General features: G+C 47.0%; 1 protein-coding gene across 4 annotated transcripts in view; it reads left to right on the top strand.

Annotated features, from left to right (window-relative positions):
* Positions 1–15,389: 15,389 nt before the first annotated feature.
* Positions 15,390–19,669, top strand: part of FBXO21 (F-box protein 21) — a 39,111-nt gene continuing 34,831 nt past the window's right edge. For 3 of the 4 annotated variants that reach the window (XM_029222274.1, XM_029222259.1, XM_029222266.1), the window contains exons 1-3: positions 15,390–15,637; positions 16,516–16,651; positions 18,558–18,652. In XM_029222274.1, the coding sequence (XP_029078107.1) occupies positions 15,399–15,637; positions 16,516–16,651; positions 18,558–18,652 (470 nt within the window). In that variant the 5' untranslated portion in view covers positions 15,390–15,398. The remainder of the gene's footprint in view (positions 15,638–16,515; positions 16,652–18,557; positions 18,653–19,669) is intronic. The other variant, XM_029222284.1, reaches the window with a different exon arrangement.

Below are 19,669 nucleotides of genomic sequence, written 5' to 3'. Positions count from 1 at the left end.
GTGGATGGCAGGGTGACCACACCACTGCACTCGGCCAGGATGGCTGCAGGTTTTGTAAGCACGGACACTGCTGAACCTTTCCTTGGGGCCCGCACATGGCCCCCGCTCTGCCTCTTGTCCTGTCTCACCTCTCAGTGGTTTCCTGGCCCTCTTGGGTTTTCTCCTTGAGTTTTCCTGCTGCAGTGCAATGCCTTCATAATCCGCAGTGGCTCTTACAAAACTGTTTCCCTCTCTCTCTCTCTTTCTGACAAGGGCAAATCACCGGTGCATGAAACCACTGGAACATGGCTGTGGTTCGTGTTAGGGCGTTTTCTGGGGTTTGCCCTGGAGAGGACAAGACGGAGGAGTTTTTTGAGCTAGTCCCTCAGCCCTTCAAATGCCCCTTGTCCTTTTCTATGATGACGTTCTGGTTGTGTGTGTGTGAGCGTGTGTTGGGCCTGGGTCTCCCTCCGTCCTCTTGCTCATGCAGGCATGTCGCCTGCAGACCCTCAGTGCCAAGAAATGTGCCCCAGCCCCTACTGGGGCCTCACACATCCATAATTAAGGGTCTGTGCTAGCATGCCTGAAACACTTGGAAGCATCCTAACTGTCCTGGTTATATAGGGTCAGGGCATGGAGGTGGGGTGTGATGATCAAGGGGGAAATCTCCAATGAAAGGGGAAATCACGGAATTAGATGCATTTAGATGCTGGCCCCAGTTAGCAGAGCCCTTACTGGGAAATTAACCCATCTGATGGATTGGGCAAACCTGCTCCCCAACCCCACGCACCCCAGGATCAAATCAGGATCGCCTGATTTGGCACTTCCACCCATAAGACCAGAAGTAATGTTGTCCAAGGGAATGAGCTGGAAATAAGAATCTTCCCGTCTTTGCCACCGGCTAACTTTGGACAACATCACTTGTCCTTAGTTTCCACTAATTGTAATGTTATGAAGCCAAAAAGTATGAATGGATCAAACTTTAAAGTTGTGTAGATTGAAAACGGTATCAAGGAAGAATATCACTGTTATTTTTTTATTCCCCCAAATGGGGCTTGCTGTTTCACCCCTGGGGACAAAGTAATGGAAGCCGCTGAAAGCAGATTCGGTTGGGGAGGGACTCCGTCATGAGGTATCTCACGACTTCCTCTACAGGACCCCAGCCAGGGTGGGGAGTACCTGCCCTCATGCATTTGGTCTTCTAAAAGGGATCCCCCCAATTTTTAACCTGATAAGATAATTCTGACAAATAAATTATCCTCAACTCAGATCAAAAACAGGCAGGAAAGTCTTTGGTAGGAATCAGGGCAGGTACAGTTTCTCCCAGGCAGACCTGAGAGAGTTCATCTTCTCAGAGGCAATGGGGTGGAAGGGTCCCTTTCTACACTTAAGTGCTAAAAATCAATGGTGAGCAGCACCCAGAGGGAGCAAAGAAGTTCCACTGACCCCCCCAGGAACCGCCTTTCTGGCATTGAAAGGCAATCAGCCAGTTCTGATCTTCCGTCTTGTTTCGTTTTGTCTTGTCTGATGGAAAGACAGCTTTTTCTTTCTGTACAGCACACAGGCATTTCTTTCTTGATGCTCAGTTTGGAGGCCTGCCAAAGGGAGAGAGCGCTGGCTCTCTCTGGAAGGGCCTTAGATAGGGGGTGCCAAAGAGGTGTCCCCAGGAGGGGACAACCTTAGAGACTCTTAAAGACAAAGGGCAAACTCTATGTCGCCTCTTTCCACCCTTCCCGGCAGCCCCCACTGGCATTGCATCCCTGGCACTCGGAGTTTGCCTTCATGCCAGTTATGATTTCCCTGCCTGCCTGCCTTTGATCCTGTTTCCTCCGTGGAGTCAGGCTTCCATGGCACAGAGACCAAGCCCTTGGCATGCTTGGCCGACCCTCTCTGACCAGGAGGGAAGCCCATTCTAAACCCTTTCTTTCCTGCAAACATGATTCTGGCCAGTAGCTCTCCTCCCAGAGCCTTCCTTTCCAACCCTTTGAGCCTTTTGGAGATACCTCCTAAGATGTCACTAGCTTCCCAGGGACTGAACCACTGTGTCCAACCTGCATCATAGAGGGATTAATCAGTGCTCCCCTTTCCAAATCAAGCTTTATGCATGAATGCTTTTGCATCACCAAATAAATACGAGCACTTATTCCATGCCAGGCACCTTCTTCATATAGCCCTGCCCTTCTAGTAGCAGGCAAACAGAGAAAAATATCATCTTGCTTTATCAGGGAGTCTAAAGAAATGATTATGTCACCAGGATTCATCTTTCTTCCCGAGAATGATTATTTTGTGTTTTTTTAAGTAAACACCTTTCAACCCTCAACAGAAGCTGCTTCATAACTCCTGGCTGGAGGACAGGAGATTGGTCTGATGTGTTTCTCTCATTTGCCAGAATCTCTGATACCAAAAACCTCGCTGTAATGAACCTATCAAGAGGCAGAGGGAGTGGAGCCGTGATTTCAGGTTCAGCTCTGATCCAGGGTGGCTAAATGCTGCCCTCTTGTGGTGGTTTGTAGTTCAGTCCCAGTAGCCTGCCAATTTTGGTGTAAGAGTAGGTGAACAAAAATAGGGTTGCCTGGGCATTTGGGGGTCGCCTTAGTTGCAGGCCTCTTATCTCTCTTGCGCTCTCTTGAATTGGTCAGCAGTAGCTCCAACTCCACTTAACAAAAGTGAGTTTGGCCAGGAGGGATGAGACATTCCCTGCCACAGGAAAGCTGGAACAGTCATGTTCTCCCATTGTCACTGTGAATTCTGTTCCTGTACCTTGTGTTGCAAAAGAAGCAGAAGTCGTTAAACTCCCTGAGAGGATACAGGTTTTCCCTTGGTTTCTATGGAGTGAGACAGCCAGGTATCTTTGCTTTGGGGGAATGCTTCAGACCCACCAAAATGGAGTTTTAGAAGCAGACCTGACTCCAAATGCTAACTCTGCCCCTGTTTCTGTAGACAGCTGTGAGCTGGTGACCTAACCTTTCTGAGCCTACACATCTACCTGTATCACAAGGTGGATTAAATGAGATAATGCCCATAAAATGTCCCGTTACAGTTCCTGGCCCATTATAAACTATCAAATTCTATTTCACTTAATCTATATCATTTCTTGCCTCTCCAGTATGCAGAAGGCACCGTGAAGTGTACAGAGCAAAACACATTTCCTCTCTTATAGAAGGTTAGGATCTGGGATGCAGAGACACAATTCTTAGAATCTACATGCAGGTCTGGGGTTTGAGCAATCGGTGGAATTCCACCAGCAGGTTTGGGGAAAGGAGATTGCCAGGATGTAGGAAGAGAGAGGGGAAAGACACAGACAGGGAGCATGCAGGGTAAATTGGGGCTGGCTTCAGACATGGCCCAGCTTTGGAACGCTGTGGAAGGTAGGGGTACACTGCGGAGATAGGCAGGGAACAGACAGAATTTTGTCAAGGGATTTTGACTTTATTTGGTAGGCAACACAGAGTCCTTAGGAGTGCTTTTAAAAGGGGGAAATAAGGTGATTTGGGTTATGCTTGGAAAAGAATGTTCTGGCTACAGCACAGAGCCTGGATGGCTGACCTGTTGAACTATTGGTTGGTTATTGCAGAAACCCAAGGCTTGAATGAGGGAAAGGGCAGACGTAGTGATAAAGACATTCCGGGGGTTGAATTACCAGGACCTGGACTCCGACCTGTTGTGGAGGATGAGAACAAAGGGAGAGGCAAGAGTGTTGCCTCTAGGCTGAGAAATGGGTCTCAGGAGAAAAAAAACAGGCTCCAAGTAAAGCTGAGTTTTCAGAACTGACATGATAGCCAGCTTCTCCCCGAGTCAACAGGGTGGATCCTTCCAAGGTCCAGCCACGCCTAGATGGGCAGAAAGAGAACTGACCCCAGGCCAATAGACATCGGCCTTAGAACACGGGATTTTCTTGCCAAACACACTCTCGGCAGCCCCCTGCTTTGGGCTTCCAAAAGGAGGTCAGGTTTTGCCCTAAGTCAGGTTTGCCACAGGTGAGATTCTCTGACCCAGATCATGGTGCAAACGGCTCCTGCCAGAGTGGGCAAGCTGATGTCTGGACCCCCTTACCACTACAGCACTGGCCTTTTTAATTCATGCCATTAGGAAAAGCATGGACTTAAGATTTTAAGCCGGCCATGTTTCCTTGTATATTTCCATCGCCCCTGCCCCCGATCTCCAGCATGGCACTGTGCCCACCTTACCCTCGGAAGTCTTCTGTCTGCATCGGCATGTTAATCTGAGACTGCCTGCCGGTGACAAGGAAAAAGAAATATTAATCTGGGCTTCCCTTGGGACCTGCCCACACTCCCTGTCTTCTGCCAGCCCTCTCCTGCATCCAAATGTGCCATTCGGCTCAAGAATTACAGGCCAAGAGCTGGGATGGAGGATAAAGGATCTGAGAGGCTGAGGGAGTGACCGTGCCCCCCAGGGACTTAACACAGATGGTCCCCACACACCTGAATTTGGCCTTTGGGGACTAACACCAGCCCGGCCTCTCCTCTTTCTTCCACACCCACCCCAACTTCGGTCCACCTGCCGGTCCCCGCCTGGTGGCACGGACACAGTGATGTGTCTCAGATGCAAAGACCCACGTAAACTTTCACGCCAAGAAAGCAGGGGCTGTTTGGGGGTGTGGGTGGGGTCTGTTCTCTATTAATACTTGTCAGAGCCGCATGCAGGGGAGGTGATCGGGAGTAAATACGCCTCGGTACGTTTCTGAGTTTGTTGTGTCCTAGAACGTCTGAACGGTCTGAGCAAGCGGGGCATGCGTGTCTGGTCCAGAGCAGAGCCCGTTCTTAAAGCAGGTGGTCCTGACAGGCAGGAACAGATCTGCCTGAAGATGCAGCTTCCCATAGTTTTCTAGAAAGTGACGCCAGGACATCAAAGTGCCCAGACTCGGCTTCTAGGAGACTCTGGTCCAGGGTCCATCAACCTCAGCACTGTTGGCATTTGGGGCTGGGGAATTCTTTGTGGTGAGGGCTGTCCTGGGCATTGTAGGGTGTTGAGTGGCACCCCTGGCCTCCAGCTACTAGATGTCAGTAGCAGTCCCACCCCACCCTCACAAGTCGTGACAACCAACTATGTCTTCTGACGTTGCCAGATGTCCCCTGGGGGCAACAGAATCTCTACCGGTTGCCCCAGGCCTTCTCACCATCCACCTCCTGGAATAGGCAGAGCATTTCTCAGCCCAATGGTTTTCTCTCCATTGTCTGCCACCAAGAACTTGAAGGATTTCAAAAGGGAATGAAAAAGTGTGGTTCCGCCAACTCCTGCCCAAGACAGAAGGATGACAGCGCCGATTGCATAAGCTACTGTGACCTTGGCATCCAGTTCTGATGAAGACCCACGGAGGCCCAGCGCCCTCCCGTGCCCCCCCCCACCCCATCTCCACCCTGTTTTCCGTGTTGTCGTGTCATCGTTGTGATCGTAAGACCCACTCTGGGCTCAGCAGTGGTTACCTGGGGGGCGCAGGGTGCGGGGAGGGGGTTGCCCTGCGTTGCTGCACCAGTGGTGGTGGGTTTCCGTTCCTTCCGGGGCTGGGGAGCCAGGGAGGTGGGCCAAGCCGGTGTCACCTGTCACTGAACGCGCTGCCAGAAGCTCGGACCTCCCCCTACCTCTGAGCTCTCAATGCTGCTAATCTCCGCCAAGTGTCCCATGCGCTCCAGCACCTTCTCGAAGGACTGACGCCCGCCCCATGCTCTCTGCGAGGTTGTCCAGGCTGTGCTCGCCGCATGCTCTTCTGTATAATTCTTATCTTCTAATTTGATGGAATTCAACAAAAGTCTATTTATGCCTGTTTGCATCATGGTCAAAATATTAAAAAGTGGACTTGACTCGACTGACCGTGGTCTTTTGTTTGATTTGCTTGGAATTTCTCTTGTCTTTGCCCACTGCAGTGGGCCGGGTACCAGGAAGCCCAGTCTGAGACAGAGGCAGCAGGAGGCTGAATGGGGGGCGGAGGGGCACTCTTGGGAAGGCGGGAGGGGAAGCCTGAGCTGCAATGTTGTCTCAACAGAAACTTCAGCCAACGCTGCAGGGAATTCTGAAAATGGCCTTTCAGAGCTATCCCGATTTGGGACAAGAAGCCCTCGCTCTCTGCAACAGAAGCCAAGCCCCAAGGGCATGAGGGCATTTCCAGCATCCAGAGGAAGATCTGTTGACTCCTGACATGGATCTGGAGGGCACTTCTTAGCATCCTGTCCACCCTCCTCCCTGACACCTCTGCCCCCATCACAGCTGCATCCCTAGGAAGGACCCCCAAAGAGACGGAACCACCTTCTCCCTCAGCCCTTCTTCCCTGTACGACAACCCTGAGACCCTGAACCTAGTTCCTGACTGGCTACAGACCCAGTTCCAAAAGGCAGAGACTTCAAAAGCCCTAAAAGGACAGACGAAGAGGAACCGACCCCAAATACCCTGACAGAGTGGCCACTATAAAAGGATCAAGTGGGGCGGTGGGCTTTATCATGCCCTTCTGGGCGTGGCCATTTAGACGCTGGGGCATTTTGACCTTCACACCTATTTCCTGGTCAGAAAGCACAAAACATTCGATATTCAACCTTTTAAATTACAGAGTTATTTATCCAACAGCAAACACATGGTTCCTGGACACCTCTGCCCCATCCCTGAGCCTCAGGCCCAAGTTCAAATTTGAGATGCAGATCAGAGAGGAAGCAGGAGTCAGGGGATGCTTCAGTACCTGGACCCACGCTCTCCTACAAAAATGAATGAAAATAATGGCTAACAGTCATCAAATGCCAATCTTTACAAAAATACTTTGACACGTTACCATTGCTCTCCTCAATTTAAAACCTGGGAAACTAAGGCGAAAGCAGGTCAGCCAGTCAACATAGCCAGTAAATGTTAGATGTGGAGTTTGAGTCCAGACTGTCCGGCTCTCGAATCTGAATTTTTAACCACCACCTTCTTGTGGACCAAAAAAAAAAAAAAAAAAAAATGTCGTCTGCCATTTCAGTAAACAAAGAATGTTCCCTGCCATTCTGGTAAACAACTAATGTTGCCTGCCATCAAGCCATCGGCCTCTGCAGCCCACCCCTCCCCCATGGCATACCTGGAAGGGGAGTCCGGATGGAGAAAAACAAGATCTGGCCCTGATAGTTAAGATGTAAATCCAAGGAATAATTTCCATAAGCCCAGACTGTTACATCTTCCCATACATAGAAAAGCACTAAAACCATTAACTTGAGATAGCTGGGGGGTTTTGTGTGTGTGTGACTAGCAGTAATCTTTTGATATTTGACTACATGTTTGTTTGGGTTTTTTTCAGCAAAAACGCCTATATATCCTGGCTCCTCCCTTACTTCTTTGGAACAGTTCCTCAGAGCTATCCGAGAGGCTGCCTTCCCGGGCTAGAGTGCTCAGTAAGGTTCCACATAAAACATAATTCTCAACTTTTAGGTTGTGCGTTTTTCTCCAGTTGACACAGTGCTGCTGCTAAGAGACGGTCACAATTCGAATCCTGGCTCCTCTACTTCCTAGCTGTGCAACTTCGGATAAGTTGCCTAACCTCTCTGTACCTTCACTTCTTCACTGTAAAATAGGCTGTGATCATTTTGACTTCATTGCATTGCAATAGGATTAAATGAGGCAACACACATATAACATGATGGAATGGAATGGAATACAATAGGATAGAATCGAAGAGTCCTATACACAAGTAAACTAAGGTTCTAGCTCTGGTTCCTTCCAACTTTCTCAGCCCTTTTCTCTTACTGAAGCTCAAACAGCCCCAACTTGATGCCATTTGTCATTTGATACTTAGGCACTGCGTTTCCCAGACCACCTGCCATCACAGGGGCCACTGGTTTTAAAAGCCAGGTCCTGGCCTCTCCCCACACCTGCTCATTAGTGCTTGCTGGGGATAAGGTCTGACACCGCCCACGTTTTTAACCAGCTCCCTGACGTGATTCATACACACACTGGAGTTTTGACAAGCCCAGCCTCAAAGGTGGCTGGGGACAATTTAAGATTTATATGCATCCCGAATGGGGTGGCTTCTGTTGCCTGGCAACCAGGTGAAAAAATCCAAGTTTACACCAAAACAGAACCTTCCCAACCACAAATGGAAAGGAGAAGGGGATGGAAAACAAGTAGGGGAGGAGGGAAAAAGGATTTTTGAATCACTGCAGATCATTACAGAATATGGGCTTTGCAGTCAGTTAAATAGTAAAAATGTACTTCTTATTTTTTTCATTGTACCCTTGGCAAAATCGCCAAGGAAGCAAAAACAGGGAAAGTATTTACCATCAATATAGAGCTTAACCCACATCAGTAAAAGGAAATCACTTTCGCAATAGCCTCTTGAGGAAAATAAGATTAAGTTAATCAAATAGCAGAAGATTAAAACCAAAGTAATTAGTAAAGTGATTTTTTTTAAGTCTCAAATCTTTTGTATTACTAGACCTGGGAACAGGGTGGGAGGACAGGGGTGGGTGGTCTCCTGGCTTCTCGGCATCTTGGTTTTGTCAGCTGGAACTCAGAGTCGAGGTTGGAAGTTGATATTGGGAGCCCCACTCTCTCCTCACTAATTTACTGTTTCCAAGAATTTTGAGATCTTCGAGGGTGATGAGCCCCACATCTCATAAGGATGTGTTGGGGAAAAGAAGCTATTAAATGCGAGAAAGCCTCTGAGACATACTATCAACTCAAGGTGTAGTATCTGTGGCATTAATTAAACATTACGCAGTGAGTAATTGAATCACTTTCATTTTGAAGGCTTTAAAAAGAGTCGCTAATGGAAATGCAGTTATTAGCAGAAAAGCCTCCAGCAAAATCGGCAGGAAGAAAGACACCTGTTTCACGTTCCTCCAAGCTGGTGCTAATAGCATCGCCTTCCTTGAAAAGCACACACTGCCCCCAGATTGCCTTTCCAGAAACATCTCTTTCGGCCCGTCTCGCCTTCGCTCAAAGGCATTCGGGGCCACCAGGGACCAGAGCGGGAAGACCAACCCCTCCGGCCAACACTCAGTGCCCGCTCTGGCCACAAGCAGCCTTTGGGTTTCTGTTTCGGCCACTGCTCCAAGCAAAGCTTCACTGATTCGCCCCAAGGTCTCTAAACACAGCTTTTATTTTCCTTCTGGCTGGCCTTTGCCTCCGGCACACCCCCTACCTAGAAAGCCCACTTTGCCCTCTCACCTCTGCGGATCCCACCTCTGTTGCTGAGAGCTGGACTCAAGCACCGCCTTTTCAGGGAAGCCCTCCTCTACCCACCAACTATACTTCCTGCCTGTACTAATCGCTTGGCATCATGGAGGTACTGCTTTGCAATTGTGTGTGTGTGTGTGTGTGTGTGTGTGTGTGTGTGTGTGTGTGCATTTTACCTGCTTCTATGTAACCGTTAACCTATTGCCGCAATAATGCTGAGTAACAAACAGTTACAAAATCTCCCTGGCATACTGCTTTATTGCTGCAGAGGTTGGAGTCATGCTGCTATGAGCCAAGGAATTCAAATAGCCTCTACAAGCTGGGAAAGGCCAAGAACTGATTTTCACCCAGGGCCTCCAGAAGGAACACAGCTCTCCTGATGTCTTGATATTAGCTTCGTGAGACCCATTTGAGACTTCTGACATCCAGAGCCATAAGATCATGCATTTATGTTGTTTTAAGCCCCTAAATTGTGGTAATCTGTTATGGCAGCAATAGAAAAGTAAAATCTGTATTTAATCTGTATTGATTTCTTATTGCTGCTGCTCTAGGGAAGAATCCATTTCCTTATGTTTTCCAGGTTTTAGACGCTGCCCACATTTCTTGGCTTATGGCCCAGCATCACTCCAACCTCTGTATCCATCGTCACATCCCCTCTCTCTGACCTTGACTCTCCTGTTTCCCTCTTATAAGGACCCTTGTGATTACATTGAGCCCACAAGATTGTAGAGGATAATCTCTGCATCTCAAGATTCCTAACGTAATTACATCTGCAAAGTCCCTTTTGCCATGTAAGATACCTGTGATATTGTGGTTTATAGTAGGAAAGATATATTTGGTCTTGATCCTATTTCTGGCACAGAACTCCTAAAATTCTTGGAATCTCCTGTGATAAGAGTGACAAAGGTGTCTTGTTATTAACAAACCCTTTTCAGCCACGCCTGAGCTTATGTTACTGCAGTGACTTTTGGAACGCACCTGAGGAAGGGGCTGGTTGCCAGGGGAACCAACCAGCTGATTAGAGGGTTGGAACATTCAGTCCTATGCCCCTGACCTCCTCGGAGGGGAGAGGGGCTGGAGGTTGAATCGATCGCCCATGCCCAGTGATTTAATCAATCATTCCTATGGAATGAGGCTTCCTTAAAAACCCAAAAGGACGGGGTTTGGAGAGCTTTCAGGTTGGTGAAGATGTGGAAATTTAGGGAGAGTGATGGGCTCAGGGAACACAGAAGCTCCACGCCCTTTCCCCATACCTTGCCCTGTGCACCTCTTCCATCCAGCTGTTCCTGAGTTATACCTTTTATAGTAAACTGGTGAATCTAGTAAGCAAAACATTTCTCTGAGTTCCGTGAGCCACTCTAGCAAGTTAGTCAAACACAAGGAGGGGCGTCATGGGGAGCTCCGACCTGTAGCCAGACTGGCAGAAGCACAGGTGACAATATGGACTTGCAATGTGGCTTCTGATATGGGCGGGGCCGGGGGGGAGCAGTCTGGCAGGACTGAACACTTAACCTGTGGGATCTGTCTCCTGGTCGAGAGTATCAGGTAGATGGTGTCAGCACTGAGTTGAACTGTAGGACACCCAGCTGGTGTCAGAGAATCGCTTGGCAACGTCGGGGGAAAAAAACCCGCACATCGTAGTAACCTATTCACAGGTTCTTGCGATTAGAATGTGAACGTCTGTGGGAGCCATTATTCAGCCTACCATAGCCTACTCTCTGGCCCTCAAAGATTCACTTCCACCCCGCATGCAAAATACATCCAGCTCAATTGCTCTGCACTCATAGGATTAATTCACTCATTCATTAGAAATATAAGGAGGACCTAGTATGTGTCAAGCTCTTTTGTAGACATTGGAGAACAACCAGTAGAGTTCACATTCTACTGGAAGGAGAGAGACATAAGTGGTTTTCTTGAAGAGTATGTTAGATGGTGATAAGAAATTTTAGAGAGAAACAAAGCAGGGCAGAGTGACAGAGGGTTTTAAATGAGGTGGCCAGGCAAGGCTTCCTCAATTAGGTGACTGAGGAGACTTGGGTGGGTGAGGGGAAAAGCCACACACATCCAGGGGTGACCGGGCAGAGCTGTGTCTGTACGATAGCACAAAACCTTCTCATACACCCTAGCAGTACCTTCAGTAAATATTTGAGCAAAATGGGACAGAGGCCCTGCTTTTACGGAGGTTAGCTTTTATAGGAAGAAATGTGTTTATCATCGAATTAATGATAAACTTTGGGTCCAACATCCAAGGCGCCTTCTTTCCTCATTCTACACAAATGCCCTCCTGTAGACTTACAAGTTCATCCTTTGTGTTCCTTTTCTAAAACAGGGCCTCCAGGGAATTCCCTGGTGGTCCAATTGTTAGGACTCCAAGTTTTCACTGCCGAGGGCCCAGATTTGATCCCCGGTTCCCCGCAAGCTGCAGGGCATGGCCAAAAAAAAAATAAAATAAAACAGGGCCTCCAAACAGTAAAGCTTCAGGCCCCTACTGACAGCAAAAAGAAGCACAACCTAAAAGTTTCAAGTCATGTTTTATTCGGGGACCTTACTGAGGACTCTGGCCTGGGAAGGCAGCCTCTCAGATAGCTCTGGGGAACTGTCCCAAAGTGGAAAGGGAGGAACCAGGATATACAGGAGTTTTTGCTGAAAAAACAAAAACAAAACATGTGAGTCGAACATCAAAAGATTACTGCTAATCACAAAAAAACAGACATCTCCAGTTAATGATTTTAGTGCTTTTCTATATATGAAAATATGCAAGAGTCTGGGCTTATTAAAATCATTCCTTTGATAGGCATCTTAACTATGTAGGGCCAGTACCCTGTTTTTCTCCATCCTGAATCCCCCTCAGGGTGCACCATCGGGGCAGCTGATGGCTTGATGGCTGCAGCATTCTTTGTTTACTGAAATGGGAGGCAACATTCTTTGTCCACACCCCGGAAAATCAGCCCGTGCTGGTGGGTGAATCTGATAATCACACCAAGGTGTGTATTATGACAGTTTGGGAGTGTGTACTGAATGAATAAAAGGGGTTCTGCAAGGGTAGAGACAGAAGCAGACTTAGTCTGTGGTCAGCAGACGTGTGTTTCTGCAGGCAAGAGCTTGAGTTAGACCTAAAGGATGAGTAGGAGCTGCAGACACTCCAGGAAAGTGGCCCTGGATTAGCAGGTGGGAGGGAGAGTCTAGGGGCTGTATCAGAAGAGAAAGGATGTGTTTGTTTATTTCGAGAACAAGGAAAGCCATAGAAGATGTTGAGGGGGATTGAAATGGTCTCTCTAGTTGGACTGTGGCGATCTCGTGGGAGAGGAACGTCGAAGTCCTTCAGCCAAAGATAACCAGAAATACACCGATGGTCCACAAAGATAGGGTTATTCTTTTGCTACAGCAGGGAGAGGGCACCCAGGAGGAACTCTGGGGAGTCAAGGATTTGGGCTTTTGCTAGGGGATTTTAAACAGGAACTCAGGTAGCGGGGACGAACTCTGTTAAATACGGTCAGCAGTTCAGCGAAAGGGTACATTAAAAACTTAGAATTCTCCCTGTTGCCAAAATGGAAAGAGACACATTCCCTCCTTCCTTTCTTAGAGTATTTCCTTGACAAATTCTTTATGTGTAAATCTTTCCTCTGTCTCTTTGATACAGATGTAAATCTTTTCTGTGGATGCTATTTTTATTTTTTTACTATGGTAAACTATACATAACAGGAAATTTACGATTTAAATATTTTTAAGTATACAATTCAATGGCATTAAGGGCATTCCTCTTCTGTAACTGTCACCACTATCTCTTTCCAGAACTTTTTCATCACCCTAAACAGAAACTCTGTACCCATTCAGCAATAACCCCCCATTCCCTCCTCCCTCCCAGCCCCTGGTAAACCTCTAATCTACATTCTGTCTCTATGAATTTGCCTATTCTAGATGTTTCATAGAAGTGGGATCATACAATATTTGCCCTTTTGTGTGAGGCTTCTTGTACTTAGCATCATGTTCTCAAGGTTCATCCATGTTGTAGCACGTGTCAGTGCTTCACTCCTTTTTATGGCTGAATACTACTCCACTGTATGTCTACCATACATTTTGCAAATCTTTTCAAAGGCTAAATAAGCCTCTTGCCAATGTCACAGCCCAGAAATGTTTCTCTTAAGGGCCTGGGAACCATCTCTTTGAAATGTAAATATCAAGGAAGGTAGTGTCCTTTTCTCCCTGCGATGTGGGAGTCTAAGCACTCCATTTCAGGCTGTAACCACCAGCTTATCACAAAGATGAGCAATTTTATTATTCCTTGAGACAAAGGCAGGTAGTACAATGTGTACCCCATTTGCCAGGTGACCTTAGGATGAACTTGGAAAGAATAAACTAGGGAAAGTGTGATCAGGTCCTCTTACTTTTTAAGTGAATGGTAATTTACAAGCCACCATTAATCTCAGAAGCATGTACACGATGAAATGTTTGGCTGTATACAAAAGGGTGGGATTTCTTTCTGTCTTTGTAATCTCATTAGCAGGTTACCTGCGATGTGCATCACCATCTAGTTTAATGCTTGTTCAACAATAAAACTGTTCTCCTTTCCTAGGGTTTGGAGAGGATTTTCTGGATCGGCAGGAGAGTTTAATTTTAATTTGTCATTGAAAAGAAATCCATAATCGTTCACAAGAACATCTTACCAACCACCTGTGCAGCTGTGGGGGTCTGCCTTCCACTTAACGGGCTGCAAACCTTACCGAGGTCTGCGTGTCACCAAGGCTGATATTCACATTCTCAGGGCCAGGCCTGAACTGTTAAGAGCCACCCTGGAGACATGGACTGGGACAGTGGCTGAGGAGACAGAGAAGGAGATAGATTTGAGAAATATTAGGAGTGATCTTTTAGAGAAGAGAATTGCTTTCCTGTTCCCACAAAAAAGTTTCTCTGAAGAAACTGAGGCACAGAGAACTTAACCTCTGTTGGGCATTTGAATACAGGTAGTGTTTCCTAGCACACTTTAAGATCTCAACACTTTTTCCAGGTCCTGTGGGATCTTGAAAGCATGCAGTGCTTGAAAGCAGAGAATCTGGAGCTACCACCTGATTCCAATTCAGAGTTGCCCGGCTGAGCCCTTCCCCATTTCCCGACCTACAAAATCAAGAGCACAAAAACAAGGTTGTTTTCAGCTCCTAGGCTTTGGGTTTATTTCTTATGCAGCAACAGGAACTGATGTATATGTATTGTTTCATTAAATAGGAATATCTATTGTTATCCCCATTTTATAGATGTGGAAATGGAGGCTTGGATATGTTATCCTCTATGGGGCATTGGGATACAGAGGGTGAGGAAAAGAGAGGTCGCAAGGATGGCAGCAGTTTCCAGTTTTGCAGGAAGGGAGGGATGGTTGGCCCTTTCCAAGGCAGGAATCTTTGGGAGGGGACAAGGTAAATTACAGGGGGTGGGGATGGGAGAGAGGCTGGGGAGGACTTTGAGCTCCTGGGAGGCAAGGACACTGTCTTATTCACCTCTGTATCCCCAAGGCACACAGCCCAGGGCCTGTCACGAAACTAAACTGAGTTGGAAAAATAAATAAATAGGTGCAGGCACGGAAGTAAGAGAGTGCCCACCCACAGGTGAATGGGAACTCCTGTTTGGAGGATTCAAATCCAGGTTCGACCACTTTTTGTCTCTGTGACTTTCAACTAGTGACTCCCACCTTTATGAGCCAGGTTTTCCTTATCTGTAGGACGTATATAAAATGTGGTACCTATGGCAGAGGGCTCAAATGAGGCGTCCTTGAAGAACGGATTTAGAGTGCTTGGCAGGGCACCCGCTCATGAATATTAAGTTTGTTATTATTACAGCATACTGTTTAGCATACAGTCAAGCAGAGTCAAGCGGATCTGGATTAGAATCTAGGACAAGGGACTCCCAACAAGTCCATCTATCTCCCTGAACCTCAGTTTCCCCACCTGTAACTTGGGGAGAAGAACAGTTCATAGGGTTATTGGTAAGGGCCGACGAGCACATTGACAGGAAACGCTCCGCACACATAATAAACATGGATGCCACTATTATTGTCCATTCACAGCTTCCAGGCCCCACCGCGCTGTTATTTTCCAAAACCCATTTCCTTTCCTTGGCCACAGCTCAGCCCTTCGAGAGCAGCTGGGGCCGAGGGGGTGTGGCCACGGGCGTGGGTGGGGCGACCCTGGCGCCCACCCCTCAAGGCGGGTGGGCGGGGCGAAGTGGGGCGCCCTGGCGGGCGCGCGCGCGCGTGCGGCGGCCCCAGGTACGCGGACAAGATGGCGGCGGCAGCGGTCGACAGCGCGATGGAAGTGGTGCCGGCGCTGGCGGAGGAGGCCGCGCCTGAGGCAGCGGGCCTCAGCTGCCTCGTCAACCTGCCCGGCGAGGTGCTGGAGTACATCCTGTGCAGCGGCTCGCTGACGGCCGCCGACATCGGCCGCGTCTCCAGCACCTGCCGGCGGCTGCGCGAGCTGTGCCAGAGTAGCGGGAAGGTGTGGAAGGAGCAGTTCCGGGTGAGGTGAGCCCGCCGCCCATGCCTCCCGCGCCCCCTCTCTGCGCCCCCCGGGGCCCGGGCCTGGCCGCCCGGAGCCGCCACCTCCCTGCCCGCGCGCGGACCCCACCCCCGCATCCCACCCCCGGACCCCTTCCCGCGGACAGACAGACAAAGGCCTCCAGGCCGCCGGCCCCTCGTTCCACGCCAAGCGGACCCGCCGGTGTCCAGATTGCGCATTGGGAAGCGCCCAGCAGCCGGCCCCTCCAGAAAGGATGACGACCGTGGTATCACGGCTAATCCATCATGCGCGCTTCTTTTGTGCCCGACTCTGTGCTAGAATGTTTACACGGACCGGGTGATGCAGTGCTGCTTACAGCCCTTTGAGGAAGCGGGCGCATCATCCCCTGGCTGTTGGCCGAGAGCACAGATTTCGGTGTGGGACCCGGGATAAAATCTGGCCCTGGCGTACTCGCCGTGCGACCTTGGGGGTACCGACTTCCCTTTTTTGAGCCTCGTTCATCGACTTTAAACGGTGTTGGTTAGACCTACCTTTTACTGTGGTGATTAGATGAGCTGATGGATAGGGAGCACTTACACAGGGCCCGGCTCTTCGGAGGCGCGCAATTAATGTTAACTGTGATTGTCATCACTATGGTTGTTGTTGCTCCCACTGTCCGCATTTTATACGTGGGGAGTGGAAACACAGTATTCATACTGCTACGCCAAGGTCACGCCGTAAGCGAGTGCGTGCGTGCCGGGTGGAGATTTGAACTAGGTCCATCGCCAGGGCCCCTCTGACCCCTAAACCCAGCCGCTTTCCCTGTTTTCCAAGGCTGCCTTTGATTCGTGTTTGTCTGCGTTTGAGGCTCTCTTAAGCTGAGGGGGTGTTTCTCTCCTTGTAGGTGGCCTTCCCTTATGAAACACTACAGCCCCACCGACTACGTCAATTGGTTGGAGGAGTATAAAGTTCGGCAGAAAGCTGGGTTAGAGGCCCGGAAGATTGTAGCCTCCTTCTCAAAGAGGTTCTTTTCAGAGCACGTAAGGATCTGTTGATGGAGCTCTAAGCATTTGCATGGTAGTGGTATCTGCGTCTGGGTCTGTAGGCATGAGCTCATCCAGCTCTTTTTGCTATCTCCCTTTTCAGTGCTCTCACAATCCCTTCCTCACTTAGATGGCTGCAAGAGTCATTGTGTCCTTTTCCTGCTATCCAGCAACGTGAAGCCATTTGTCCCTGCCAGCTTTACTTTTCTAAAGCCAGAGAGAATGGGGGGAGAGGGGGAGGGAGAGGGAAGGAGGGACCCGCAGCGCAGTGATCAGCATTGTTTCTCTTTAATTGGGTTAAACATATATTTTGCAACCTCCACATGATTGGGGGTATTATCCATGATTAAACACTACAGATTTCACCCAGTTATTTTCCAGAAGCGTTGCCAAAATTAATATGGTTCTTCTCTCTGGCTTTGCAGGTTCTAACCAGTAGTGAACTGCATTATTTGTTAAGGTAACAGAGGATTAAGACATGTCTAAAATCAAGACATACCTGTAAATCAAGAATTATTACTCCCTCAATTAAATCGTCTTGTATTCATTATCCCTGGAAAGTTATTTTGTTTGTTTGTTTGTTTTTTAATATTGCTGAAGTGCATGGGTTGGTTGGTTGGTTTCCCTTCCACAAAATATCTCACAGAAGTTTCTGTATCGGGTCCTGATTCTTAACTTTTTGTAAATTCTGGAAAATAGTCCACGCTAATATTTTAAGTTTATTTCTGATCGGAGGTCTAGAAATGGAGCCAGTCTGATTTATTTTACTATCCTGGTTTACTAAAGATTAATTCCTATTTCTGATTTTAATTACTATTGCTTAATGAAGTTCATACGTTTTGAAATGTTTTCAAGGCTTTTCAAGTTTTGAAAGGGAAAATTTGAACTTTGGACAAATTTGAACTTGTTCCCCTATAGAGAATAAAACTAGCTATTTCCTAGTGTAATTCATTTCTATAAATGTTTGTTCATGTTAGAATGGTCAGAATTTATGTCCTACTTTGGATAAGCCATACGCTGGCTAAGAGCATTCATCATCACAGGTATTCCATTCTGGTTTAAATGTGTTTGCACATATATATATGTGGGTGCTGGATGTGTTTAATGCACTTGGACATGGGCTGCTAGTTTGCTGTCTCTACTTACAGTCCAGCTGGTTTTGTGTGCATACTTAACAGCCTGTGCCTTTGTCTAATAATAAGGCATTGTTGTGTTTTTTCCCCAGCTCCCTCTTTCCCTGTACCTCTGCTTGATTAGAAGCGTGTCAAGGACTTTGAACATAACAGGAGTATACTTAGGGTTGATCTGTGGGTGGATGATTACTTTGGCTCAGGACCCTTGTATTCCTGTGTTCTCAACATGCACACAGGTTGACAAGAAATTTCCTGGCTACTTTCAAAAAGAAAAGTGGGAGAAGTAATAGAATTTTAAACTAAGGGGATCTTAAAACTCATTGGTACCACCACCTCAATTTACAGAGGAGAAACATGCCCAGTCGGTTAAGAGTTGCCCAAAGCACTGGACTTCTCTCTCTGGCCCCGCACTCCTAGCTGAGTACAGCGTAGACTGCACAGAATAGTTACTGTGAATTAGGAGAGTTTTGTATTTCTGGTCCTCATTTCAGAGCTATTTTTCTTCACATTTCCGATGTAAGTTATCACTTTCAGAAATTCCAGTCTTTGAAAATATAATTCATTTACAGCTAACAGTTATGATCTGAACAAATTATTGTTACTCCACATGTTCCTTTGCACCTCTAGTGGGTGGGTGGTGCAAGATAGTGTGGGAGAGGTGTTAACCACTTCCATAGAAATGAGCAGCTTTGTTTGCAACTCAGATTTGTGTGTGAGAGTGACAACATTATTACTCGTTACTGAGGCCTCTTTGTGTCTCTTCTTCATAGGTCCCTTGTAACGGTTTTAGTGACATTGAGAATCTTGAGGGACCAGAGATATTTTTTGAGGATGAACTGGTGTGTATCCTAAATATGGAAGGAAGGTAAGCTGTAGATTTATCAGGGATTTTGTTAGTTTGTTTGTGTGTTTTAATAATAACCCCAGAATTAATTGCTGTAATTTGTATGTGACTGAACTGTGGTACATGTATTTCCAAATATTTCATGTTACATTCATGTTGCCATAGTTATATTTTTGAAAAATTCCATGTATATAAGGTAAATACACCAAGACAATTGATATTTAAAGAAATGGTGCAAAAATCCTTTTGGGAGAATTAATATTTAGTCCTCCTATGGGTCAAATACTGTGCTCTGGGTACTTGTATCTGTATATCATTTGGGTAATACAGATTATCTTTTCTTTGTTGTCATCTCTTCATCTGCTACCACCAAATTTGCCTGTCATTAGTTGAATTAAAAAAATTTCTTACGTATGTCTTAATGTAATGGATAATTTTTTTTTTTTTTTTTTACAATTTCTGAATTCTGGTAAGCAGTAATCTTACTTTGGCAATGAACATTATAGATATTTGGTTGAGCCTTTTTTCTCTCCTGATTAAGAAGAATCCATTCTCTCTTGGTTGTTGCTTAAATTTTTTTATGCCTTATATTTTCTGCTGTGAAGGTTAATTTCCAGTTTACCTGAAAGATGACTTGGCTTCCAGCTTATCTGGAAAAAGTTAAGCTTAACCTACGAAAAAGATTTTCTGCTCTAAAAGTTCTAGAAACTTTACTAGTGATGGAAGATAAGAGTGCTAGTTTAACATCTTCCTTAAGAGAGATTATTGTGAAATGTCTCACAAACAGGGAGCAAGACATTTTTCTTGTTGTTTTCAAGGGGGTTTAGGAGAGAGAAATATCTATCAGTGGAACAGCTGTGGGGAGAGGTAAGATGTGTCACTATTCTAGGCCTTGGATGAGTTCTGATGCAGAGGTCATTTTTCTGTTTCTATTTTGGTTTATCTATAAATGAATTGAAGTGTGATCTAATAGTCAGTATTGTGCAGCCTTAAAAATAAAAGTCGACCTGGCCTTTTTACATACATACACATAAACTT

This window comes from Monodon monoceros, unplaced genomic scaffold (assembly GCF_005190385.1).
Source record: "Monodon monoceros isolate NGI ecotype Baffin Bay Population unplaced genomic scaffold, NGI_Narwhal_1 Super_Scaffold_1, whole genome shotgun sequence".
In the NCBI taxonomy this organism is placed as follows: Eukaryota; Metazoa; Chordata; class Mammalia; order Artiodactyla; family Monodontidae; genus Monodon; species Monodon monoceros.
The sequence above is the reverse complement of the archived record's forward strand: the minus strand, read 5'-3'. Positions and strand labels throughout refer to the sequence as shown.